The 10,459-nt window shown below is 20.4% G+C and overlaps 4 protein-coding genes across 4 annotated transcripts; 3 read left to right on the forward strand and 1 right to left on the reverse strand.

Annotated features, from left to right (window-relative positions):
- The first annotated feature begins 312 nt into the window (after positions 1-312).
- LOC131440145 (cytochrome c oxidase subunit 2-like) lies at positions 313-997 on the forward strand. The gene is given in 1 exon segment (XM_058611182.1): positions 313-997. A coding segment is annotated over 1 exon segment (666 nt). The 3' UTR covers positions 979-997.
- A 2,615-nt stretch (positions 998-3,612) lies between these two features.
- LOC131440146 (NADH-ubiquinone oxidoreductase chain 5-like) lies at positions 3,613-5,789 on the reverse strand. Its single transcript, XM_058611183.1, is given in 3 exon segments — positions 3,613-5,228; positions 5,541-5,581; positions 5,782-5,789. Coding segments are annotated over 3 exon segments (1,410 nt in total). The 3' UTR covers positions 3,613-3,867.
- Positions 5,790-7,198: 1,409 nt separating this feature from the next.
- On the forward strand, positions 7,199-8,859 carry LOC131440143 (NADH-ubiquinone oxidoreductase chain 6-like; the record flags this gene model as incomplete). The annotated part of the gene is given in 1 exon segment (XM_058611180.1): positions 7,199-8,859. A coding segment is annotated over 1 exon segment (504 nt), but the record flags the coding sequence as incomplete, so codon positions are not given.
- LOC131440142 (cytochrome b-like) lies at positions 7,595-8,859 on the forward strand. Its single transcript, XM_058611179.1, is given in 1 exon segment — positions 7,595-8,859. A coding segment is annotated over 1 exon segment (714 nt). The 5' UTR covers positions 7,595-7,715; the 3' UTR covers positions 8,430-8,859.
- Positions 8,860-10,459: the final 1,600 nt, after the last annotated feature.

Raw genomic sequence — 10,459 nt, forward strand, 5'->3', positions numbered from 1 at the left:
TCAGGAATACCTCGACGATATTCTGATTTTCCTGATAGTTTCTTAACTTGAAATATTATTTCATCATTAGGTAGATCAATTTCTTTATTTGGTATTATTTTCTTTTTATTTATTATATGAGAAAGTATATCTTCTCAGCGAATTTCTTTATTTCCTATACAATTATCTTCTTCTATTGAATGATTTCATTCTATGCCTCCTATAGAACATACATACTTAGAACTTCCATTATTATCATCTAATTTCTAATATGGCAGATTAGTGCAATGAATTTAAGCTTCATATATAAAAATTTTTATTTTTTATTAGAAAATGGCAACATGATCTAACTTAAGATTACAAAATAGATTTTCACCTTTAATAGAACAATTAAATTTTTTCCATGACTATACAATCATAATTTTAATTATAATTACTGCATTAATTTCTTATATTATAATTATATTATTTTTTAATAAATTTACTAATCGATTTTTATTACATGGACAAACAATTGAAATTATTTGAACAATTTTACCTGCTATTATCTTAATATTTATTGCTTTTCCTTCTTTACGATTATTATATTTAATAGATGAAATTAATAATCCATTAATCACCTTAAAAGCTATTGGACATCAATGATATTGAAGATATGAATATTCAAATTTTAATAATTTAGAATTTGATTCATACATAATTCCTACAAACGAATTAAATACTAATGGATTTCGACTCTTAGATGTTGACAATCGAATTATTCTACCTTTTAATAATCAAATTCGAATTTTAGTAACAGCTACTGATGTTCTTCATTCTTGAACAATTCCTAGATTAGGAGTAAAAATTGATGCTACTCCTGGACGATTAAATCAATCTAATTTTTTTATAAATCAACCAGGTCTTTTTTTTGGTCAATGTTCAGAAATTTGTGGAGCTAATCATAGATTTATACCTATTGTAATTGAAAGTATTCCTTTAAATTATTTTATTAAATGAATTTCTTTAAAAATTAATTCATTAGATGACTGAAAGCAAGTATTGATCTCTTAAATCAAATTATAGTAAATTAGCACTTACTTCTAATGAAAAAAAATTAGTTTATTATATAAAACATTAATTTGTCAAATTAAAAAAATTAATTATTTAATATTTTTTAATTCCTCAAATAGCCCCAATTAATTGATTAATTTTATTTATTATTTTTAGTATTACAATTATAATTTTTAATGTAAAAAATTATTATTGTTTTCTTCCTATATCAATTAAATCATCACAATATTTAATACCTAAACAAAAAACAATAATTTGAAAATGATAACAAACTTATTTTCCGTATTTGATCCATCTACATCAATCATAAATCTATCTTTAAATTGAATAAGAACATTTATTGGATTATTAATTATCCCTTTTTCTTTTTGATTTATACCTAATCGAATCCAAATTATCTGAAATAATATAATAATTATTTTACACAAAGAATTTAAATTATTATTAAACTCTAATATTAATAATGGAAGAACATTAATATTTATTTCTATCTTTTCTTTAATTTTATTTAATAATTTTTTAGGTTTATTTCCTTACATTTTTACTAGAACTAGTCATTTAACTTTAACATTAACCTTAGCTTTTCCTTTATGATTAAGATTTATACTTTATGGATGAATTAAAAATACACAACATATATTCACTCATTTAGTCCCTCAAGGAACTCCAAGAATTTTAATACCTTTTATAGTTTGCATTGAAACTATTAGTAACATTATCCGACCAGGAACTTTAGCTGTTCGATTAACAGCAAATATAATTGCTGGACATTTATTATTAACTTTATTAGGTAATACAGGTCCAATATCAACATCCTATATTATTATTTCTTTAATTTTAATTACTCAAATTGCTCTTTTAGTCTTAGAATCCGCTGTAGCTATTATTCAATCTTATGTATTTTCAGTATTAAGAACTCTCTATTCTAGAGAAATTAATTAAATTTATGTCAACTCATTCAAATCATCCTTTTCATTTAGTAGATTATAGTCCTTGACCTTTAACAGGGGCAATCGGAACAATAACAACAGTAACAGGTCTAGTACAATGATTCCATCAATATAATTTTAATTTATTTATTTTAGGAAATATTATTATTTTAATAACTATATATCAATGATGACGAGATATTTCCCGAGAAGGAACATTTCAAGGACTTCATACTTTTTCTGTAACTTTAGGTTTACGATGAGGAATAATTTTATTTATTGTATCAGAAATTTTTTTTTTCATTTCCTTTTTTTGAGCTTTTTTTCACAGAAGTTTATCACCAACTATTGAACTTGGAATAAATTGACCTCCTATAGGGATTTTTCCTTTTAACCCCTTTCATATCCCTCTTTTAAATACAGCAATTTTATTAACTTCTGGTGTAACTGTAACATGAGCTCATCATAGTTTAATAGAAAATAATCATACACAAACTATTCAAAGTTTATTTTTTACAATTTTATTAGGAATTTATTTTTCTATTCTTCAAGGATATGAATATATTGAATCTCCTTTTACTATTGCAGACAGAATTTATGGATCAACATTTTTTATAGCAACTGGATTCCATGGATTACATGTATTAATTGGGACAACTTTTTTAATAGTATGCTTTTTTCGTCATTTAAATAATCACTTTTCTAATAAACATCATTTTGGATTTGAAGCAGCCGCATGATATTGACATTTTGTTGATGTAGTATGATTATTTTTATATATTTCTATTTATTGATGAGGTAATTAATTTATAAAGTATATTTATGTATATATGACTTCCAATCATAAGGACTAATTATTTTTAGTATAAATAATTTATTTAATTTTAATTATAAGATTTATTATTTTTATTATTACAATTATTATAATAATAATTGCCACAATTATTTCAAAAAAAACTATTATAGACCGAGAAAAATGTTCTCCTTTTGAATGTGGATTTGATCCAATAAATTATTCTCGTCTTCCTTTTTCTCTTCGATTTTTTTTAATCGCAATTATTTTTTTAATTTTTGACGTTGAAATTGCCCTAATTTTACCTATAATTTTAATTATAAAATCATCTAATTTAATTAATTGAATTATTACAAGATTATTTTTTATTATAATTTTATTAATTGGTTTATATCATGAATGAAACCAAGGAATATTAGAATGAAATAATTAAATATTTAAAATATTTAAATATGAAGCGATAAATTGCAATTAGTTTCGACCTAATTCTAGATATATAATATCCATATTTTTATAGGATAATAGTTAAATATAACATTTAATTTGCATTTAAAAAATATTGATTTTATTCAATTTATCTTATACAATTTATTAATTGAAACCAAAAAGAGGTATATTACTGTTAATGATATCATTGAATTATAAATTCCAATTAAAATAAAAATATAAATGGAATTAAACCATTAAAGAATAAAGTTAGCAGCTTTTTCTTGTTCAACATATTTCATTTATATAGTTTAAAATAAAACATTATATTTTCAATATAAAAATAAAAATTTATTTTTTTTTAAATATTTAAAAATTATTTTAATTTCCTTAACATCTTCAATGTCACACTCTAAATATAAGCTATTTAAATTAATTCACTAATATTAATAAAATTAATACAAAAACTCATATTATGTATCTTAATAAATAAATTTTTAAATTATTATTTTGAAATTCTTGTAAATATAAAGAATAATATTTTAATTGAGTATATAATATCTGACCTCCAAAATATTCTCTTCATCCTTGATCAAAAATTTTTAAAGTATTAAATCCAATAAATAAAAAATTTTTTAATAATCCAATTGTAGAAATTATTGGTATAAATCATATACCTCCAACAAATCATCTAAAACTATAAAAATATAAAGATTTATTAAAAAAATTTAAAGAAATATTTCTAATTAAATATCCTATTAAACCACCTATAATACAAACTAATAAAACTAAAATTTTTATCATAAAAGGTAAACAAATTATTGAAGGATTAAAAAAAACTAATCAATTTAATATACTTCCCCCAATAATTGTTATTATTATCAATCAAAAAATACCAAAAATTATAATTATTCTATCTCTTCTTATTATATTTATAGACATACCTCTATATTCACCTCCCATTAAATAATAAACTAATCGAAATGAATAACAAACAGTTAACCCAGTTGAAAAAAAAAAAAGAAAAAAAGAAAAAAAATTTAAATAAGATAAACTTACAATTTCCAAAATTAAATCTTTAGAATAAAATCCAGCTAAAAAAGGTATACCACATAAAGCTAAATTTGCAATATTAAAACAACTTCTAACTAAAGGCATTCTTAATCTTAAATTTCCTATAAATCGAATATCCTGTATATTTTTTATACAATGAATAATTACTCCAGCGCATATAAATAATAATGCTTTAAATAAGGCATGTGTTAATAAGTGAAAAAAAGCTAATATTCCATATCCTATAGATAAAATTCTTATTATTAAACCTAATTGTCTTAAAGTTGATAAAGCAATAATTTTTTTTAAATCAAATTCAAAATTAGCTCCTAATCCTGCTATAAATATTGTTAAACCAGAAATTAGTAATAAAATTTGTCTTATATAAGAATTTAAAAATAAAATATTAAACCGAATTAATAAATAAACCCCAGCTGTTACTAATGTAGAAGAATGTACTAATGCTGAAACAGGAGTAGGAGCAGCTATTGCTGCAGGTAATCAAGAAGAAAAAGGAATTTGTGCTCTTTTTGTTATAGCTGCTAATATAACTAAATAACCGATAATTATTATATAAATATCATTTTTTATTATTTCTAAATAATAAATATAATTTCATCTTCCATAATTTAATATTCATGCAATAGCTAATAATAAAGCTACATCTCCAATACGATTTGATAAAGCAGTTAATATCCCTGCATTATAAGATTTTACATTTTGAAAATAAATAACTAAACAATAAGAAACTAACCCTAATCCATCCCATCCTAATAAAATTCTAATTAAATTTGGACTAATAATTAATAATATTATTGATATAACAAATATTAATACTAATAAAATAAATCGATTAATATTTATATCTTCTTCTATATACTCTATTCTATAAAAAATTACCAAACAAGAAATAAATAATACAAAGGATATAAATATTAAACTTATTCAATCAAATAATAAAGTTATAACAATTGACAAAGAATGTAAAGAAATTACTTCTCATTCAATAAAATAAATTTTATTAATTAATAAAAATTTTAATCTTAATATAAATAAAGAAATTCTAATAATTAATAAAATATAAAAACTATTTTTACAATAATTTAAATTTAACATGATCTAAAATGAAATTTCATATCATTGACACCACAAATCAATATTTTTTTTAAACTATTTAAATTAAAGTCATAATATAAAAAAATTTCTTTTTATAATTAATAAATTTAAAGGTAATCAATGTAATATTAATAACAAATATTCTCGAATTAAACCAGTCGAAAAAAAAAAAATTCTTGAATAAAACTTACCATGTTGTCTATAAGCAAATAAATATAAAGTATAAGCTGCTCTAAAAAAAGATAAAAATATTAATCTTATTATTGTTAATCAAGATCAACCCACAATTCTATTAATTAAAGAAATTTCACCTAATAAATTTAATGTAGGAGGTGCAGCCATATTACCAGAACATAATAAAAATCATCATAAAGAAAGACTTGGTATTAAATTTATTATTCCTTTATTAATTAACAAGCTTCGTCTTCCAACCCGCTCATATCTTATATTAGCTAAACAAAATAATCCAGAAGAACATAAACCATGAGCAATTATTAATCTATAAGATCCATTTAATCCTCAATATCTTATAGTTAATAAACCTCTTAAAACAATTCCTATATGAGCAACTGAAGAATAAGCAATTAAAGATTTTAAATCAACTTGTAATAAACAAATTAATCTAACTAATACCCCCCCAATCAATCTAATTCTAATAAATATAAAATTAAATTTTATACCAATTATTTGTAAAATAAAAAATATTCGTAACAAGCCATATCCCCCTAATTTTAATAAAACTCCAGCTAAAATCATAGATCCAGAAATAGGAGCTTCAACATGAGCCTTTGGTAATCATAAATGAACTAAAAATATAGGTATTTTAACTAAAAAAGCAAAAATTATTCTTATGTATAATAAATTTAAATTATATATCTTTAAGTAATTTAATATAATAAAATTTATTGTATTTAAATCTCCTTTAATATAAAAAATACCAATTAATAAAGGTAAAGAAGCCAATAAAGTATAAAATAATAAATAAATGCCTGCTTGCAAACGTTCTGGCTGATATCCTCAACCTAAAATTAAAAATAAAGTAGGAATTAAACTTCTTTCAAAAAATAAATAAAATATAAAAAAACTAATAGAACTAAAAGTTAGTAATAATAATAATAATAGTAATAAAATTATAAATATAAAAAAATTAATATAATTTTTCATTTGAATTAATTTTTCTCTAGCTATTAATATTAAACCACAAATTCAAATTCTTAATAAAATTAACCCATAAGAAATTATATCTTCTCCAAAATAATAAGAAATATTACAAAAATAATTATTAAATGAAATATTTAATATAAATAAAAAAAAAAATATATATATAATATTTTGAATTAATCAATAAATATTTTTATAAAACAATAAAAATATTATAAATATTAATATGAAAATAAACTTTAACATTGTAAAATTGAAAAACTTTGAAAATAATCATTTCCATGAGTTCGAATTATTGAAACTAAAATAGATAACCCTAAAACTCCTTCACACACACAAAATCTTAAAAAAAATATTCTAAAATATCCTTCAAAATTTATATAATTTAAATAAAATAATAATAACAAAAATAATACTAATACTATAAATTCTAAACTCAATAATGTACATAATAAGTGTTTTCGACTAGAAATAAAAGTCACACATCTAAATATAAACATTATAATTATAAATAAATAAATTAAATTAACCATTAGTTTTAATAGTTTAAAAAAAACATTAGTCTTGTAAACTAAAAATAAAAAATTTTTTTTTTAAAACTTCAAGAAAAAGAAAATATTTCTTATCACTAATTCCCAAAATTAATATTTTAATTAAACTATTTCTTGAAATTTCTATATTTTTAATATTTTTATGTTTAATTATTTCATTTATTTTTATACAAATAAAACATCCATTAGCTATAGGATTAATATTATTAATTCAAACTATTTTAATTTCATTAAATATTGGTTTATTAATAAAAACTTTTTGATTTTCATATATTTTATTTTTAGTATTTATAGGAGGAATATTAGTTTTATTTATTTATGTAACTTCTTTATCATCAAATGAATTATTTTCAATATCTTTAAAATTAATTATATTTTTTATCTTTTTTTTTACATTAACTTTATTAACTTTATTAATTTTAGATAATATATTTATAGAAAATTTTTCTATAAATAATGAAATAAATATCTTTAACAAAATAAATATATTTTTATATGAAGATATAATTTCACTAAATAAAATATATAACTTTCCAACTAATATAATTACATATTTATTAATTAATTATTTATTTTTAACTTTACTAGTAACAGTAAAAATTACAAAAAAAAATTTTGGACCTTTACGACCAATAAATTAATTTTAATTTATTTATGTTTAAACCATTTCGTAAAACACACCCTTTAATTAAAATTATAAATAATTCTTTAATTGATTTACCTACTCCAATTAATATTTCTGCTTGATGAAATTTTGGATCTTTATTAGGATTATGTTTAATTATTCAAATTTTAACTGGATTATTTTTAGCAATACATTATACTGCAGATATTGAAACTGCATTTAATAGAGTTAATCATATTTATCGAGATGTAAATAATGGCTGATTTTTACGTATTTGTCATGCAAATGGAGCCTCTTTTTTTTTTGCATGTTTATTTTTACATGTAGGACGAGGAATTTATTATAATTCTTTTCATTATATTCCCACTTGAATAGTAGGAACAATCATTTTATTTATAGTTATAGCAACAGGATTTTTAGGATATGTCTTACCTTGAGGGCAAATATCTTTTTGAGGAGCAACTGTAATTACTAATTTATTATCTGCAGTACCTTATCTTGGAAATGATTTAGTTCAATGAATTTGAGGAGGATTTGCTGTGGATAATGCTACATTAACACGGTTTTTTACTTTTCATTTCATTTTACCTTTTATTATTTTAGCTTTAACAATAATTCATTTATTATTCCTACATCAAACAGGATCTAATAATCCTTTAGGATTAAATAGAAATATTGATAAAATTCCATTTCATCCTTATTTTGTTTATAAAGATTTATTTGGATTTATTATTTTTATTTGAATTTTAATAACTTTTATTTGAAAATTTAATTATTTATTAATAGATCCAGAAAATTTTATTCCAGCTAACCCATTAGTAACTCCCGTTCATATTCAACCTGAATGATATTTTTTATTTGCATATGCTATTCTTCGATCTATTCCTAATAAACTAGGGGGAGTAATTGGATTAGTAGCCTCAATTTCTATTTTATTTATTTTACCTTTTATTCATAAAAATAAATTTCAAGGACTACAATTTTATCCAATTAATCAAATTTTATTTTGAAATTTAACAATTATTTTTCTTTTACTAACTTGAATTGGAGCACGACCAGTAGAAACTCCTTTTGTATTAACAGGTCAAATTTTAACTATTTTATATTTTTCTTATTTTTTTATTAATGTTTTAATATTAAAATATTGAGATAAATTATTAAATTAAACTTAAATTAATAAGCTTTTAAAAGTATATGTCTTGAAAACATAAGAAAGAAGTAAAATCTTCTATTAATTTTTATACTAAAAATAATTCATTAAAATATTAAATATAAAAAAAAAATTTTTACCCCAATAAAAAAAAATAAATAATTTAAAGATAAAGGTAAAAATCTTTTTCAAGCTAAATATATCAATTTATCATATCGAAATCGAGGTAATGTCCCTCGTACTCAAATAAATAAAAAAGAAATAAAAGTTAATTTTAAAAAAAAAATAAATCTATATAAATCTCTCCCTAAAAAAATTACACAAAATAATATACTTATAAATAAAATACTTGAATATTCAGCTAAAAAAATTAATGCAAATCCCCCTCTTCTATATTCAACATTAAATCCAGAAACTAACTCTGATTCTCCTTCTGCAAAATCAAAAGGAGTTCGATTTGTTTCTGCCAAACAAGAACTAAATCAAACTAATCTTAAAGGAAAACAAAAAATAATAAATCATATATATAATTGAAAATTATAAAAATATAAAAAATTATACCCCCCCACTAAAAAAATAAATCTCAATAAAATTAAAGCTAATCTTACTTCATAAGAAATTGTTTGAGCAACACTTCGTAACCCACCTAATAACGCATAATTCGAATTAGAAGATCAACCTGCAATCATAACTGTATAAACTCCTATTCTAGTAATACAAAAAAAAAATAATACCCCTAAATTAAAAGAATATAATTTAATTAAAAAAGGAATACTTAATCAAATTAACAAAGATAAAAATAAAGAAAAAATAGGAGAAAAATAATAAAAAATATAATTTGATAATAAAGGATAAGTTCTTTCTTTAGTAAATAATTTAACGGCATCACTAAATGGCTGTAATAACCCAATAAACCCCACTTTATTAGGACCTTTCCGAATTTGAATATATCCTAAAACTTTTTGTTCTAATAAAGTTAAAAAAGCTACCCCTACTAAAACACAAATCACTAATAATAAACTTCCAATTAATCTTAAATAATAATCTAAAATAAACACTACTATTTATAATATTATATTATATTATATTTATAAATTCTAAATTTAATGCACTTATCTGCCAAAATAGTAATATAAAATTAATATTATTCTTAATTTTTAAAATTAATATTTTTTATTTTAGGTCCTTTCGTACTATAAAATAATTTTTTATTAAGGATAGAAACCAACCTGGCTTACGCCGGTTTGAACTCAAATCATGTAAGAATTTAAAGGTCGAACAGACCTAAACTTTAAACTGCTACATTTAAAAATAACTCTTAATTCAACATCGAGGTCGCAATCTTTTTTGTCGATAAGAACTCTAAAAAAAAATTACGCTGTTATCCCTAAGGTAACTTAAATTTTTAATCAATAAAATTGGATCAATTATTCATATATTTATGTTTATAAATCATAAAAGTTAATTAAATTTTAATACCACCCCAGTAAAATTTTTAAAAAAATATAAAATTTAAAATTCTTTTTATTCTATAAATTTTAAAAAATAAAGATCTATAGGGTCTTCTCGTCCTTTAATTATATTTTAACTTTTTTATTAAAAAATAAAATTCTATTAAATTTT

This window comes from Malaya genurostris, unplaced genomic scaffold (genome assembly GCF_030247185.1).
Source record: "Malaya genurostris strain Urasoe2022 unplaced genomic scaffold, Malgen_1.1 HiC_scaffold_95, whole genome shotgun sequence".
Classification (NCBI taxonomy): domain Eukaryota; kingdom Metazoa; phylum Arthropoda; class Insecta; order Diptera; family Culicidae; genus Malaya; species Malaya genurostris.